This window comes from Chiroxiphia lanceolata, chromosome 1 (assembly GCF_009829145.1).
Source record: "Chiroxiphia lanceolata isolate bChiLan1 chromosome 1, bChiLan1.pri, whole genome shotgun sequence".
NCBI lineage: Eukaryota > Metazoa > Chordata > Aves > Passeriformes > Pipridae > Chiroxiphia > Chiroxiphia lanceolata.
Window position 1 is genome coordinate 113,457,691 of NC_045637.1, and position 17,810 is coordinate 113,475,500.

At 39.7% G+C, this 17,810-nt stretch overlaps 1 protein-coding gene across 1 annotated transcript in view; it reads left to right on the forward strand.

Moving 5' to 3' along the window:
- TRIM71 (tripartite motif containing 71) overlaps positions 1-17,810 on the forward strand; it is a 54,531-nt gene that overhangs the window by 26,319 nt on the left and 10,402 nt on the right. Inside the window, exon 2 of the mRNA XM_032698624.1 lies at positions 14,798-14,965. Within this exon, the coding sequence (XP_032554515.1) occupies positions 14,798-14,965 (168 nt within the window). The remainder of the gene's footprint in view (positions 1-14,797; positions 14,966-17,810) is intronic.

The following is a 17,810-nucleotide window of genomic DNA, read 5'->3' on the forward strand; positions in this document are numbered from 1 at the left end:
CAACGATGTAAAAAAGTAATCATTAATGGGGATACAGGTGGACTAAGCAGTGTTCTGGTCTTTCATCTGAAGAAGCATGAGCTCTATCTCAGATGTATTGTTTTAAAGATAGAACTAAGTTAACTGCTTTCCAGTGTAATTTCTGAAAATTTAACTCGTTCCAGGAAAGAAATACAATATTCTAGTGTTCTTTTAAGTGAATTCATTATGTTCTTAAATTCTGCTTGCTCTCCCGGTTGGATGAATGAAAGATACTTCAATGATTCAAATGCTGGAATCTCTTCTTTAAAGCTTGATAATTTAATATGAATTATTTGCACTTACAGATTCACAGTGTAAATTTGGTTTAGAGAGATTAAAGTTAGTTTAATCTTTGCTTGCAAGACTTTAAACTCTTTCCTTCCCACCCACCCCTTTCAAGGATAATATTCCACTGTGCCAGATTGCCCATATTGCCACCAGAAAATTGCTTGGACCACTTCTTACAAAATCAAAGGTCAACTCCATGCCTTGGTGGCAGCTGGGAAACTAATGATTTAATGCTGCTTTGACCTTTGGCTTCTTAGTCCGTTTGAGTCTGACCCAATGTTTTAATTTTCCAATACTGCTGGGCAGTTGGCTTTTGTCTGTTTCCAGATGTAACTTGCATATTGAGGCCTGTTACTCAAGTGAGAACAAAACAACAAAACATCTCAGCCTACAAGGGGAAGGAAAAATAACAGCACCTACTTTTTATTCAACAAAATACAGCTGTCCAATGATACCGACTCTTGTACAGCTAGCAAGGTCAGGTTTAGAATAACAACATGTGAATGTTGGGACAAATATTCACATCTAGACCTAAAGTATGTTAACAGAAGTCTCGCTGAAATGCTGTTATTTTACGGGTCTGTAAAAAGTAACAGAGTTAAAACAGTAGCTCCTTCCCCTTCTTCTTCCCTCAGTCTCTCAAAATAGGTATTTTTTTTTTTTCCCTTGGAAGAAAAATCAGTGTTTGCTCTGATTCTGGGAAATATCAGAATAATAACCAGTTGGTTCTTGAAAATGTGTGTGCTTGTCATGAGTAGGGGAATTGGAAGAAGTGTTAAGTGAGCTAGAAAGCAGCTGTGACTTACCCTTTTAGTGTGATTAGGAAGTTCCTTTTTTTTTTTTTTTTTTTTTTTTTAAAAGCACTGCTCCAGAGTACTTTGTCATGGATTTCTTGTGTATACACAAGGTGAATATTGCATTAGGTTTTTGCAATACCGGTAATTTTGCAAGCATTGTCAGTACAGTTTGCATTCGCTGTTAATGGTGTGATAATGGCAAGGAAAGAACCCTGAGGTGGCTCTCCTTTTCATAATGAAAAGACTGCTGATTGTTTGGGAAGCTCCCCCTTGGGTAGTGATGCATATGAAAACTCTTCTTTGCCTGAAAGTGCAAATCTCTTGTTTTGCCTGGTCTGTGCACCCATCACAGGACTTGATTCCTGCCTTAACTACACTGCAGCTCTCAAAGGTCAGCTCGTACCCGGGCTTGTGTGTGAGATTAGTTTTGCAGAGCAGATGGGCTCCTAAAACTTTTATGGTTTCCAGTCAAATCACCTCAAGCTGTAATCTCATTAAATCTTAAGTGAATCAGTGGGTCTGGTTATTACTTGAAAGCAGTGTTACAGGAAGTGATGTTCCTGATGCAGTAGGTCTGTCTTGGCAGTAAGCTACCAGAGGTACTTGCCTGTGTGTGGCTCTTAAAGCTGCTCCCTTACTTTGATAGCAAAGGTGGTATGTGGGGTGCAAGAAGTTAACGTTTTAGTAGAGAACAAAGGTAGAAATGCAGCATTTCCTGAACTCCTTATTGTGTTAACTTAGGGTGTTTAAATTCTCCCTTGCACTCTTGATCACACATGCCTATTGTACTGTCCCAGTACTCATTTCTGTCTTAAAGTAAATTAACCTTGTAACTTATATAGGAAACCAGCTTAGCACTGCGTACATAGTTGCTGAGAGAATTACATGACGACACTGCCCAAGAGCCTGACCATTCTCTTTTTTAATCAAGCATAACTGTCTTTGGGAGAAAACAGTACAATAAAAGAATCTTCTAGAGGCAGGCAGACAGCTCCATTGAAAGTTGTTTGACCAAGCAGACTTGACTCAATACGTTAATTGTCTTGTGCTTAGAAATCTAGTTAAGCGTGTTTTGTTCTTCTGCTTGGATTGCAGAAAGTAGTTTTCCTCTTTCGAGAGAATAAATCTAATCTATAACCTGCTCAGACTTTCTTCTTAGCAGACAAGGGACGTGTAGGACTTGTTTGGCAATACATAAAAAATTAATGATCATAGCATAACATGCAAGACTTGTGTACAGAAGAGTATTCACGAAAACAACCTGCTGATTGTGCAGAGATAATAAAATTTCTTCTGCCTTGCCTACCTGCTTCCTCTCTCAGGATGTGTGTGTGGTGTGTGAGACCGTACCTTGTGTAAATCTGTCCTTTTGGCTACTTCACATACCTACACTGCAGTCAAACTCTTGCTGATCCTTGTCAGAAGGGACCTATTTCTAATTTAGATATTCATGATGAAGACCATTTAAGTATGGTCTCTTCCTTAGAATTGTATATAATAAGATAGTGCAAAAGGTTGGGGGGGGGTGTTTGTTTTGTCCTAAGACTAATGGGTATTTTTCTCTTCAAGAATTGGGCAAGGGTTTAACCTTCTTAGCCATCCCTACCCTCTTTTTTCTTCCTTTGGTAAAGTGAGTCACATTTAAATCTTCCCCTCTAATTCAGCCTGGATAGCTTTTCTTCCCTTCACTGATGATTGAGCAAGTCTTCTGTATTTACATTTACCCTGATTTAAAGCTTAAACAAGGCTACAGTTAAAGTTTTGGGTAAGGCTAACTTGTCTGCACAATGCAGAAGCAATCTAAAGCTAGTGTAATGTAGAATGATGGATGCTGCTATGGAAAAGGCTGGTGCTTTCACTGAAGGATTCAAATCATTTAAGCATTCTAAAAATTAAGAATGCTTTTAAATTCTTGAAAGGTCCTTGAAATGTATTGCTGAACCATGACTGGGTGGAATCAAACCACTGTAGTTTGGTTAGACCAAAGCTATAATGCTCTACAACAGGATCTTTTTGGTGGCTGAATGAGTGTGTATGCTATATACTTGACCTGCGGGAGCACCATGGAATGGATTAAAAATAGTGTGTATCAGTCATAACTTCAAACCTTGACTGGGATAGAAGATTATCCTCATTCTACCAAAACTGAACCTACTACTCAATAACAGCATCTATGGCACAATGACAAAGTGAAGTTATTAGAGTTTCTTATTATCTGTAAGCACTTCAAATCTATCCTGCAGTTTGAAAGAGTAGTAATTGTGCTGTCAGTCTCCACTTAATTGAATATTCATCCTGGAATGCTTACCTCTTCCCACCTTTCCCAAATTCAAAAGCAATCTTAAGTCCTCTTTGTGAAGAAAAGGGTTTATTATGTGCAACTCTTAAATCTACAACGGAAGGGCAGAAAGTATGTTTTGAGAGGTTAAAATAAAAAAAAAAAAAAAAAATCACAAACAAGAGACCACTCGGGAAGGTGGGGGTGAGGAGAAATGACAGACTTTTAAATTTGCTTGTACTTGTATTTTACCCATTTGGAAATAAGTATGAGAGAGGCAAGTGATTAATTTAGAGTTCTGAAACATACAGAGAGGAAAACAGAGATAAATGAAGGCACACTTAAATTGTCCACCAGGACTTGGCTTAAATATTCATATGTAAATAAAAATGTCTCTCATTCTCTGTTAATGGCTTGTAAACAAAAAGTGTCTGTTGTTCTTGTTTTTTTATGGTAATGGAGGAAAAAAAAATTATTCTGAGTAAACACTTTCGACTTCCTGGAACAGTTCTTATTCTTGAATGTCTTTATGATTTACAGTTCCTTTCTGGCAGTAACTACAGAGCTGTGTAATTATATGATAGATGGACAAGAATTTACTCATTCACTCGCAAGGGATTAAAGAGTAACCTGCAGTAGTGTTTGTTATATGATTATTGAAATGCCCTGTGGCTCTTAAGACAGCTAGGTCTTCCAAAATAAACATTAAATACTAGAGTTCAGTTGGAAGTAATAGTGCACTAGCACCCATAGGATAACACTTTAATGAGGTATCTTTCATAAAATGTGATTGTATAATCCTCCTTAAAATTAAGAGGAATTATAACAAGCATATTAATATGACAAATGTAGTCTGACATTCTACTACAAGCAGCAAAGCTCTGCTCCTCAAGGACAACATTGTTTCTCTGAATAAGATACTCCAGTGTATGTGCCAAATCCTATGCTGGGAGCAGATAATGATTATTTTTGATGTGGATAGTACAATTTGATGATCTTAGCTGAGGAAGCCTGATACAGTATGCATATAATACACTTTTAGAAACTACTGCTTGGATCTGGAGCAAACCAATTTTGTTTTTTCTTTCAATGCTATCCAAATTTGGTTTTGCTTAATTAAGATTCCTCATTTATGGGGAATCCCAAATGAAACCTCAACCTGTTGTAACTTTTCTTCCTGCTCTGAAACATGTGCAGTTAAGCTAGTAAAAATTTTACACTTGCATATTTTTGGTGTGTGAGCGTCTAAGAGGATGATGCTAAAGGGGTAGAGCTTGAACGCTTTTTGAGAAGATAACCTTCCAAATGTTCACGTTAGCCATTTTTGGGGTTTGGTGAAGCGAAGTTCCATCAAAGGCCTTATTCTGGAAGGAGTTTGGTGTGTGGGTATATAGTTGTTGTAAAAATAGTGTTTGGGACAGAGTAAGTTAAGAGAAGAAGGGAAGGCAAAGAACAGAGTGGGTCAATTCAGTGCTGCCTTTGTGCTTTCCACAAAAGCTGTTCCACATAAGCAGTAACTAAAAACATTGCAGTATAAAACACTTGCAGTGCGTTTATATGTCAGTTCTCCCAGACAGCAGACTTGGCTGTATTTCCTAATAAAAGGCTATAGTTGGTCATACTCGCTTTGACATGAGTTTGATGTGCATATGGTACTGGTAGTAACTGGACTTGTTTAATAGGAGTGGATTGTTTCACAATTAAAGAAGGAAGAATTAACACTTCCTGCTGTGGGGGGCTCAGTACCATGGCTGTTCCTGTTACAGCTTTTCTCTGAGGACAGAGATTCAAGGCAGAAATGGGAGGAACAGCAGAACTGTGCTGCCCCATTAGATATGTGGGCTGCAACAGTATCCAGTGACTGATACTGGGGTGATGTGGGGAGAAGAAGAGAAAAGGATGGCACTTCTCCCCTCTCTGGGGTCTGCCTCACACACTTGGCTAACTGGGCAGTTTCCCACTGAGAAAATGCATATTGGGGAGGAGGAATTCTGTCCTAAAGTGTCCCAACTGATCAGCTTATGCCCTAATGGGGAAATTCCTTTGCTGTTATTTTCTTTTATTCCACATAGAAACTGCTGTAGGATTGCTATGGTTTAAGTTTAAAGCTGATAGAGGTATTTAATGTTTTGTATATGTAAAATTCCAAATCTCATAGTAAGCAGCCCAATCCCTCTTGAGTAATTGCTGTGCTATCTCTGTGGTGATATTAACTTGCATAATACTAGCTAACTCTCTGGAAGACCTGATACTGAAAAGAGGGGGAGGGAAAGTGTCTTGTACAAGTGGACTGATTTTTGCTTACCAGGTAGTTACTCAAAGTGGAATTACCCGAGTCTAGTAGTCGTGGTGTTAGATATCTGCACTGCTTTGTTTTGCTAAATGTGTGCTAACAACCTCTTTGGTAAAAGGGCTTTGAGATTTCGTTAGTCTAGAAGTTGATATTTTTTCTTTCATCCTAACAGAAGTATTCCTTTAAAATGTATAAAGAGATGCTTTTTTAATTCTGTAGGGATTATGTACTGTTATTAAAATTATTTTAAACAGTCAGTACCGAGACAACTCTCCCCAAATAACGTATACATTGAAGATAGAAATTAAACACGTTGAGCTGCCTTTTACTGCTGGTTTTATGTTCATGTTACTTCCACATAAAATCATCTTTATCTGAAAGTTATTATTTTTTGAGCGCTGTTCTATACTAGTTGTTTTGACTCTGGGTTCTTTTGCTTTTCCCCTGTTAACGGCCACTTAAGTAAGTGGGAACAATTAGACAATAAAGCTGCAAAGTGGACTCAGAATTCATGCTTGCTTAGTTTTCTGGTACTTAGTTTTTCAGTATTCTCTAGCTACTGCAGTTTGAGTTACAGGTTTTTTATGTGGTGGTTCAATTGTGGGAGTTTTCAAATACACACAGAGAAGCCTTCTAACAATATTAATGGAAATCGGTTGCACCAAAGTGAATTTTCATAGGTAGTGGTATTTTGACTATAGAGTAGCTGTATAAGAAAATTAATCCTACAAAAGACCTGTTTGTGTTGGGATCAGGGAACCTCTCTGGCAAACTGCACACAGCCCATCTGCTTAAGATGTTTCACAATTGGCTTGTCTTCTGCCGAGCTGCCCTTGAGTGAAAACTGGGAACTTTAGGGTTGTTTGTTTCTCTTTCCACTCCCTTCCCCCATCAAATAAAAAAAGAGTAAGGTTTGTCTCCAGTGTATTCAGAGAGAAAAATGTTTTATAGATATTTGATTGCAATGTGTAATGGCATCCTTGCCATCATATTTTCATGCAGAGTTCAACAATTACCAAGGACCTGAATGGATGTAGTGTTCTCTACCGTGGTGAAGGAACAGCATGGAGTTGAGGAATATGGATTTTAAAAAGTGAGGCCTGTAGTCACAGAGAGGATGTAGGAGCCTTGAGTGTACCCTGACTCCTAGACTTAACCTTTCCTATGCACAGAAGGAAAAATTTCAGAAGCTCTATGCTGAACTGTACAGGAAAGGGGAAAACACGTTACCTAAGGAGTTTGTAGAAATTGTTAAAGTTTGATTCTCTGCAAAATACCGAACACCTTGTGCAACAGCAAAGAAATTATCAACCCTTTTTGATTTACAGCATCACTGAAGTCATGGCCAAACTTTGGCTGAGAACTTTAAAACACTCTGGCTTTCAGAGAGCTGAAGAGTTAGGAAAGCTCAGGGAAGGATTTGCAGGGACTTACAGCAGTGACTCAGACAGATGGGCTTGAAAGTAGAACTGGGTCCTGACACACTCTGTCTGCTTCCACAGCAGACTATTAGCTTGCATGCTTGAACTGTTGAATATTTAGATCCACCCACTGTCCCCTGTGCCAAGACCACCCTGCTGCTACTCGTGTCATGCAGATTTGGCACAGAAGCTGCATTTAAACAGCTAATGAGTTGCATGTTGAAGCACAGGCTGGTCTCCCCTATTGAAATCCCATAAAAGAGCTGTGACTTATCTTGGGCTGAGTAATCTACTAGCTACTGATACCATTGCATCTTTCTGTAAACTGGCTACTTTACCTGTTTCAGTGAAGGAACAGATGCTGTGAGTTTTTAAAAACAAAATATAGATTTTTTTCTTACCCCAAACAACCTATTTAAAAGAAAATTGCTAAATGTAGATTTACTGTTATGTAGTAATTTAATGATAGCCCATAGTGGGATAATTATACCTGCATCTCTTCAGTATTGACATTAGAAGAAAATTAAGCCTTGCTTATCCGTGTTTAGGAAGAATTGGACCAATGAGTTAAATTGTATTTGAGATGTCTGTTCCAGTCCATTAGTAACTGGAATCTCTGAGGTAGTGCATTAGATGAGATGACCAAGTTACCTTGTACCCAAGAGCTTTTAGAAAGTTGGCGGATGGGATGGGCAAGGTCCAGGCAAGTGCTGTGGCGGTCCCTCCCCATATTCAGAGTGGATGAACAGGGTGTGCAGAGGTGCTGCTGAGAGAAATTCTTGGGATGCTGCAATTCCAGGTGGGTGCCTATAACCAGGAGCGACTGTTGTAACATGAATTTTTATTTACAAGATTTTAAACTTAAAACACAGAGGGTGCAATTCTACAGTGGGCTGAAGCCAGCAGATCCTTAAAACACCTTTGTCACTGGTGTGACTTCCTGTCTCCCAGCCCCAGTTAGCAGCCTGTTGTTGCACCATTCCAGTGATGTTTTGGCCTTCAGAGTGAAGTGGATCTTAATTATCACTTCTAACCCAAATCCATTTGAATTTGCAAATGCTGTTTGCATTGGCAAAGACAGCTTAAACGGTCTCTGTTCCATGTCCAGCTGACTGTTAATACCTATTGGGTCTTCTAAACTTGATTAATAGGACTATGTGTCACTCAAAAAACTTTACTTTTAACCTAGACTGACCCAATCTTGTCACCACTCTAAAATATGCAGCTGTTTTTACTGGATTCATGATCTCACAGCAGGATTAAAGAAGGTAAAAATTAAGAATTTTAAGAGCATAGTAGTCTGTTTGATTTAACAGCCTATTTAACTCAGCTCCAGTTAGATACTATTCTTCCAGTTAGAACATGAGACGAATGCTATCAGTGAAAGATTTACACTGATTTCCAGCTGTGAGGTTGGCAAAGTACCAGATAGTTGTCATCAAATGTCTCTGTGGCCTTAATTATGGGTTCTTCCTCCTTCCTTGTGCTGGTCCTACTGAACTTCTAATCCCAGGCTCAACTGATTAAAAATAGTTTATTCAAAAATTAATTTTCTACTGTTCATAATAATACCCAAATCTATTCACTGGGACTGGAGGAGCAGTAAAGGGGAGGCAAGGAGCAAGGCAGGGGAAGTATAGGGCTTCCTTGTAGAGCAGCTGTCAGTTTAACTGTGAAGTGAAAGGACAGCCTTGAGCTGTGTGTGGTTTCACATTTGGGGTTTATTTGTGAGCTTCCTTCCCCTTCATTTGCTGGGCCAAGAAATACCTATGTGGCTGAGAAACAAGGAACAGAACCCACTGGAGCATGTGGGGAAGGAAGGGTTATGGTGAGGAAAAAAAGCATGTGGAATTACAGCTTTATTTCCTACAAACAGTCTTATTTATCTGTTACCTGGGCTTTTATTGTTTTATTGGGTGGGGTAAGGAAATCAAGGTGAATTTAACGGGAGGGCTGAATGATCCTCTTGCACTTGAACTTCTAAATGGACCGAAACCCATCTCTGTTCATCCAAGTGGCAAAGGAAGGTAATAGTAAACTAGTTTCACTATTCCCACTTGGTACAACTTTCTGTGCATGCTGCATACCCTGTGTAGTGTAGGGCTGTAATGCTTCGAGGTGCCTGTATTTTTGTAGAAATTGTGTTAGAATGTTGAGCTGAATTGGAGAAGTAACTCTCTTGTCTGCTGTGGAGACCTTCTGGAGATGGTATACCATTTCCCATTACCACTGGATGCAATGAGGAAGATTGGTGTTAAGCCAGTCTCTTCTACACCAGAGCATCAAGTTAAAATACAAGTTCTAAGAGCAATTTGATCACTAACTGGTACACAGAAATGTGAGGGTTTTAGGTATCTCTGGATACCACATGTTTCAGGTATACTGGGAAACAGCCTGTAGCTGTGATGTGTATCACATTACTTGTTCATCTCTTTAGTCTTTATATTTAGCATTAAAATTTCAAGAGTTATATCAGTGCAGAAGTTAAGGTTCCTAAAATACTACTCTCATTGTGGTGTGAAGCAAGCTAATTGTCACAAATTACCATTTAAAGTGAAAGCTAAGGACCAGCTTCCTACAGAGTGAAAATATTACCTATTTTCACTTAAACCTGCAACAATTATCTGTACCAAACTCTACGCGGCCCAGGATGACTGGTTCATTTATATGCTGTTAGGGGGGAAAAAAAAAATTGCTGCATGCAGGGAAGCAGCTTTTTCTCCAGGGAGGGAAGCAGAAAAACACCCAAAGTGCTAAGGAAGTAGGACCAGAATTCATTGGAACACTACTTTTTACTAAACCCAGTCATCTAAGCCTTACACACTACCTAACAAAGCCACTGGTGTTTGAGTTACTGTCAAGGGAACTTGATAATAAAACACCTTCAGTAATGGAAAACTTTAAACCAGCTATGGTAAGTATGACTTCTTTTTTGGGGGGGAATCATAAAATAAAACTAAGTTAACCTACAAGTGCCATACTGAAACTTTTCCAGAAGTAGAAACCAAGAGGCCACTGTTTTGTCTGTAGGGTTTTTTTTATTGTTGGTTAAGATTACAGGGTAGCTTTTTAGAGCATGAGACTTGCATTTTAAAAGTAATGTGACCTTATGTGTTGTTGCCTTACACAAATTCTTAACACTGTAGGCTTAAATAAAATCCTTGCAAGACACTGAAAAGTCATGACAGAAACAAATGTTTTTTACGTGACTAGATTCCCCATGCTTTACTGTCGATTGGTTGCATGCAAGCTCTGAAAATGAGAGAAATTAAGTGTTTTCTAGCTGGGAGGAGAAGGGCACTGTGAGTATTGCTGAAAGAACACTTATTTAAACACAGGTTAAGGATAAGCCTCCTCAGATGCTGTTTCTGCTGAATTCTCCTCTGTCATGGTGCCTACTACATTCCATTGCTTTTGTCTGGGCTTGGTATTTGGGAAATTTTGGTGAGGGCTGGAAGGTGGAGGGGCATGCTGGAAGCTGGTCAACAGTAAGGAGAGAAGGGCTGGTGTGGGAATTGTGGAGTGGGGTCAGGGTTTAACTTTAGTGGCCATTCATCAGATGATGATTGATTGCTGTGCAGTCCCGGGGGACGTTTAACAACATCTCCGCCCATCCCCCTGCCCCCTTTGAAAGCAGATGGACCAAAAAATGGGGAGAGCGACACCCAGGAATTCCTGCTGTTGTAAAATGTTTTTACGGTGCACTGTACAGCCTTTCCTGAAGCAATCACATTTATGGCCTTGCTGTTGTATTTCTTGGGCTGCTGTGGCTGTAAAAGATGAATAGCCCTGTAACATGGTTCACTGATTCTGTTTAAATTGAAGTAGGCTCCCTTTATTGTTTTGTGTCTAAAATTGTATGCCACCAATTCAGGAAATATTTCCTGTTTGGGAAGTAATCAACCCACAGCTGATTTATTTTAAAATAAATCACTTTTAACTATCTCTAAAACTAGTCCCCTCTTCCTTCTGACTTCTATCTTCATTTAATTCTGTTGGAAATTCTAAAATACTAATTAATGTAGTGGAGCAGTTTAAAAAAAAAAAACTACTTAACTTGCTTATTAATCTTCTTCACCTTACTGGATCGTTAACAAAATGGGTGTTGGAAAGGCAGCGGTTTTTATCTTAATTATATTTTTACTTAATTACTTAAGAATACTACAGAAAGAAAGAATTCATGAAATGCAATTCACACTGTTGTTAATTTTTTTGAAAGGAGAAGTCTGTCTCTGCTTTCTCCTTTTTTTCCTTGCTGCCCATCAGAACATTTGCATGGTTTGGAAAAACAAGCATTATTTGAAGGTGTTTGCTTATAAACCATTTTTTCATACGTTTGGGTAAATAGTGAAATTAACAGGACAATAGTTAATTTACAGCTTGATAGATCTCTTGTTTTGTATCATCTTTACCTCTTCAGATATGGAGGGGGGAACTTACAGGACTTTCCTCTGAAGTACTGTTATGTGGGGTTTGTTTGTTTTGTCTTTTCTGGGTGGTTGGTTTTTTGTTTGTGGTTTTTTTTTTTAGGGTATTTGGGGATTATTTTTTTTTTATTTAAAGCTGAGTATTATAAGTTGATGTCTGCTAAGGAAGGCCTAGTATTACTCTTCCATTTCCTCCTACTATTCCTGCCTATCCACACTTAAATATGAGTCCTGTTATTTGTCTTACAATGAGCATAGGAAGAGCAGGATGATGCTATAGTAACAGTGCAAATGAAATGTAGGGTGGCCTTCTCACATTGCTGAAATTGGAAGAAGGGGAAACTCTGCCAACATTTTAGGTACGCTGTACGTGCATCAGATCTGAGCTGAGAACACATTTGTGGATTGCCCTACATATATTGTTGGTATGATTTTTACAGGGAGTTGCTTGTTTGGTGGGTGGGGGGTAAAGGGGGAGATTTGGCTTCCTCTCCTCCCTCTTCCCTTCCCCCTCCCCCCATTTAGAAACAGGCGCAGAAACTTAATCTAGCAGTATGTGACCTTTGTGGCCATGACCTAGGGACTGGGATGTGAGCAGGCTTGAGTTTAACAGTAAGTGCCTGGTTGTGGTTGGAAGCGCAGGCAAGCTGGATGCTGTGCCCAAGCCCCTTAGCCCAGCTGGCACAAATCTCCCTCCCTGTTGTACCCTGCACATCTGGGGACTTCGCAGTTTTATTCTCTGGGAGCGTGCCCCCTTTGCTGGGTAAAGCTGATGTGCAGCATGTTGGATGCTCCTGACAAGTATGTGAGATGACCACAGGAGACTTGCCCTTGTACCTCTGCCAAGTTTGGGGATTCTGTTGTAGTCTTTGTGTGCAGAAAGGAGTTTCTGAGGAGTTGCTAGTTCATCTTGAAGCTGGCTGGCTTTAAATTCTCTTCTGGTGACTAGCTCCCTACCCCACTGAGAGCAGTAGGGGTAACGCATTTGTGCTTTCGCCTATGTATGTTTAAGGTAACAGTGTAATGATGGAGGTCCATCCATCACAGTATGCTTCTTTTTGCCTGTTAACTCTTTTGCTCTTAGATTAAATCTAGGTTGTTTTTACTGGTTTTGTTTTACAAAGAAACAAATGTGAGGCTTTATCAATGGCTCTGTAGTATTTACCCAAGACCTTCCCCTGCCATGTCCTATGTAATCTACATATTTCTGAAATGAGATTATGGCTCTTGTCACTCTTCATTCTAAATTTAAGAGTAATATTTCCCACCACATTTTGGTGGGTGACAAGAGGCAAAAACTCGGTTTTTCTTTGTCCCAGTGGATGCTGTTACCTTTCAGCAGGAGTGCCTGGTGTGACTCCTTGCAGCAGGAGTGACCAAGCTTTTGCTTCTGGTATTGACTATTGTGGAGGACTAATAACAGATTTGATTTGCTTCTGGTCTTCTATCATATGGTCACCATTTTCCTTTCAGCTGCTCTATTTGACTGAGGCCCCAAATCCCTGCTGTATGTTTTTAAAGTATATCAGATTCATATGACTTTAACTTGATACCCTGTCTTGGTTTTCATTCTCTCTCAACTTCTCAGTTGTCTAAGTGGAGTTATTTGGGCATATGTAATAGAAGTTCCCTGTAATTTCAACAGAAAAATTACAGAACTACATGTGCAAGTGAACATTGTACACAGATTTAGACAACTGCCACATAGAGACAAGGAGGCCTCTAGTTGAGGAAGATGATGCATTTGAGCAATGCATTTTGGAGCCAAGGCAACTTTTTACTTGGTAAAGTCAGAGATTCGGAGATACTGCTTGAGGGTTTACTATTTGAACAGAAGCAAAACATAAGTCCTTTCTTTTTCCCTACAGTAAAACTTAACTTTAAGAAAAACAAGGAGTTTTAGTAAAATCTGACATATGTGCACAAACGCACACATAACCCTTTGAGAAATTAATCCATATACCACTTCAGCTGTTGCACTTACAGGAGCTTAAAATGTCACTTTATGCAGCACAGGCAGTCCAAGAGAATCACCTGTCCTGTCCTTCCCCTTCCTTTTGAGGGAGAACAGAAAGGGGGATGTTATGCACCATATCACAAACTGCTAGCTGGAATTGGGAGTGTCTGGATGACAGCTGGGAGAAGACAGGCATATCAAACACATGTCCAATCTTTGTTCTGCTCTTGCTCCTTTCTGTGAGGTGGACTTGAAATATCTGGTGATGGAAAAGCTGTTTGTAGAACAAAACCTTGTAACATTGTACTCTTCCACGATAATCTAGATTTTCTGACGTTACGCTGTTGAGAAAAGCAGTGTATGTAGTTAAGGGCAAGACTTCAATACAGAACTTTCTCATGTTGAAGTGTTGTACTCGTTCATTTGCATCTTTGAAAACAAAAAACAATACAGCTGGCTTCTGCTCCCCTGTAAGAAAATACATGTCCGTGGAAGATGCTAATTCTGTGTGCTACTTCCCTCTACTGGATGGAATGGAAGCAGTTATAGCTGATGAATGAATCCAGCTTTCTGGGCTGGATTCTTGGTGTAAGACTTTCATTGTAATTTGACTGTAGGGTTTGTAAATGCTTTTTGAATAGAATAGGGTATTAGTGGTTACCCACAGTTCACTGTGGCATTCAAATGATGGGCATGCTAAGGTTCCAGTCTCTTCCAACTCGAGCATCTTGAAGCATCACTAGCATGGAAACACCATCATTGCTGTTGGGAGTGGCAGGGGGGCAGTTTTGCCTAATATTGTCACTGCCCTGGACATAAGGGATTTGCATATTTTGAAAACACAGAGGATGGTTTTCTGCATGCATGATTTTGTTTTCTCTTTCTTGGGGAGTGGGAGTGCTGGTGCTGTGGTTCTCCAGTGTATTGATTATTGAATGACCCACTTAAGAGACTGTGGTGTTTGTTTATGCAGGAAAAGTCTTCACCTGAAACTTGCCTTAGATGGCATCTCCAATCTGCAAGTGTTGGCAGATGGCTTCCGCTCTTAAGTGGAGCTGTTGTGGACACTCTTCCTACTATTGTATTGCAAAGAAAACAAGGATACTTCCATCTAACTGTTAGGGTATGATTTGGAGTTTACTGGGAAGGATAGTTCTTCCTCTGTGGAGGAACTATTGTGAGGTCTTTGCCTATTGCTACTGGCTCTAACCATCCCCTTTATAGTTGAGCTTTTGGATTTTTTTACATTCTGGTTCTGTTTTCTTTTTAATTCTTCATTAAATAATGATACAGATTTCTTTTTTCCTCCTTACAGGTACTGCATTTCTACTGTGATACCTGTTCTGTCCCCATATGTCGTGAATGTACCATGGGACGTCATGTGGGTCACAGCTTTATCTACCTCCAAGATGCCCTGCAGGATTCCAGGACTCTCACCATTCAGCTCCTGGCAGATGCTCAGCAAGGACGACAGGCTATTCAAGTAAGATACTCCCAACTTGAGTACTTTATTTCCCCCTCCTTCTCCCCCCACCACAGCTTGTCTGTTACAGGGCAAGGTGTCAAGGCAAAAAGCTCTCTGCTTCTGCTGTCAGTCTTCTCACCCCTTCTGTTTTCTCAGATCTCTGACAGAAGTGGTGGTGGAGCTGAAAATAAAGTGCTGTTATGAGTTTTGCATTCTTGCAGCATAATCCTGTCATGTAAATCACAATATATATGAAGCTCTGTACAAATGCACTTGGCCGTGAAGCATTTTGAAGAAAGCTCTGGTCTTGTATAGCGGTGCCAAACCTGGTTTTGTTTTTAGCACGAAGACTTCTTTTTAACATCTTTCCTGCCTGTACAGCATCTAGCACTTGAACTACCTTTGACTGGTTATGTCTTAAGTGTTGCCACCAAATACGAAATACTAATCAGCTGTTGGAATTAGTGTGAAATTTCTAACCTGCATGTGCAGAGACCCTCTAGAGCTATCTCCGTTCAAGGATTACTCTGCACACACAGACGCATAGCATGCCTGTTATTCTATTCTACCTCAACTATGTTTAATAATGCAAATATAAATATCTGGAATGAGAGTAGTATAGTGCTTCAAACTAGAAAAGGAATTTACACAGGGAATTAAACTGCAGTGGCGTGTAGATACTAACTTTTGCTGAGTAATACCTAGCAGTAACTACTATGATACTAGCAGTAATTTTCTTTGTATAGATACACTTTGGATCTGGAAAGCATAGTGGGAAACTTCATACCTACTGCCTTGTAGTTTTGTGAATCTCATGTTCTAAACTTGAGCTGGATATAACAAAACTCAACAGTTTTATGTGCTTTAACTAATAAGATTTTTTTGAGTAAACATTTGTAGAATGTCATGGATAGGAAGTAGACTAACTTTCTGAATTAGGTGTGCTTTCCTGGCACATACATGGTATAAACAATAATTAAAACAGGCCAAAGCTCACTGTCCACCTGCCACTGCTTTCTAGTAGATGAGGGAAGTAAACTTGTTCCATGGGACAGGAGCAGCTAACACTTTGCTCATTAGTCTTTACCTCTGTGGAATGAAATAATACTTGATGGTATAGATAGTAAACAGTTGTTGGTGTCTCCATTTAGCTTGCAATGTTAACTTGTTACAACAGAACAGTAAACACCAAGTTTTTGCAGGTGGGTGGTTAATTTAAAACTCCACCTTAAGGCAGAGTCCTGCAAAACTTAATTTCTTCCAAGATTTGTTTTAATCTGAATCATAAGGCTCGCCAGCAGTATCCATACTGTCCCCAAAATATCCCACATGTCCCCAAAATGAGCAAGAAGGAAGGGATTGTGCTAGTTTAAAGACCATCAGCGTTCAGTGCAGTGGTGCAGTGTTCTGAATTTCTCCAGGCTGTCCTAGACAAGGGCTTGTCTGTTAGTAATTAAATTATGGCTTTTGACCTCCAGGGCTTATAATCATCTAACAGGTGAGGCTAAATCCCTGAAGAAGGGACTGTGCCTTGGAGTAAAAACGAGCAGGGATAGCACTGAGTACCACTCTGCTAGTATTGCATGAATGCTCTTGTGCCTGGTTTCCTTCCTACCGAGTTTACTTTGCACAGTCCTTCCCCATTTTCTTCTGGCTTTTATGGTGGAGGCTCCTGCCATTGTGGTGAGCTGATTATTGCATTGATGGGGCAGATAAAAGGTACTGGTTATGTTCATGTAACTCGAACAAGCAGTTCTACTGAACTTAAGTTTGTACAGTTTTGCCCTGGTGTCACTACAGCCCATCCAGGTGAAGAGGCTATCTTGGAAGTGTTAAATGGGCGTCTTGTAAAGATCTGTAAAATGAACCATGCTTTCAAGAGCTGAGTTGTTTTATTGGTTTAGTGGGCTTTTTAATCTGGATCACTGTAAAGAAGAAGGGTAGTCAGCAAACAGATCATTATAAATTTGAGGGGGTGGTAATCTGTATGTGCATATGCAGGAATGGGAATATTGTTCAGTTCTAGACAGCTACTGCTGAAGCAACATCAGCAGCAACTAGAAGAGCATGTGACTTAAAATCAAGGGTGCCCAATTCAAAGGGTTGATGCAATGAAACTGCATCAAGTTTACATAAAGCAGAACTTTCCTTGTTGGGACAACAGGACTGTGAATCTATAAGTTTATCCTAGGGAGGAAGACAGCATGTCAACATGAATTTGAAACAAACTCTGAAGTTAACTAGACTCTAAATTAAAAGAAATTGGCTTGTGTGGTTTTCTTAAAGCATGGAAATAGTCAACAGAGAATTAAATGCCAGTACAAGCTGTAATATGAGGAACATATTACTTTAGAGCTCCTCTTAGACTGGAGCTCTAAGAGGCTTGAAAAGTAATATGTTGTAGTAACACTTCTTAGTTTGACTGATTCATAATGCTATACTAGAAACTCTTAATAGGCTCTGAAAGTGATAGCTCCCCTGACATGAGATGTTGAGGATGGATGAGGAGGGGTAGTTGAGAGTAAAGGGGAAAAGGTGGAATTTGAAGGGCGTTGCAGGAGAGAGGAAATCAAGCCATGAGTCAACTGGCTGGAGAGTATCTGGTTAACCAAAGTTGAAGGCTTTTAGGAAGAAATGTTTATTTAAACTCTTCCTGTGGCTTTGGAGGAAAGATTGTTTTTCAGACTTAAAAAATTTGCTGTGAGTTGGGATACATTTCAGCCTCTTGATCCACTGAAGCCTGATGTAGTCTGTCACTCCAGAAAAGTCCAAACCTCACTTTTCAAAGGAGTTGAAGTCCTCTGTAAGAAATAGCAAGCCTTGATAGCAAGTGCCTTGCTCTTTTTTTTTCTCAGTGAAATTC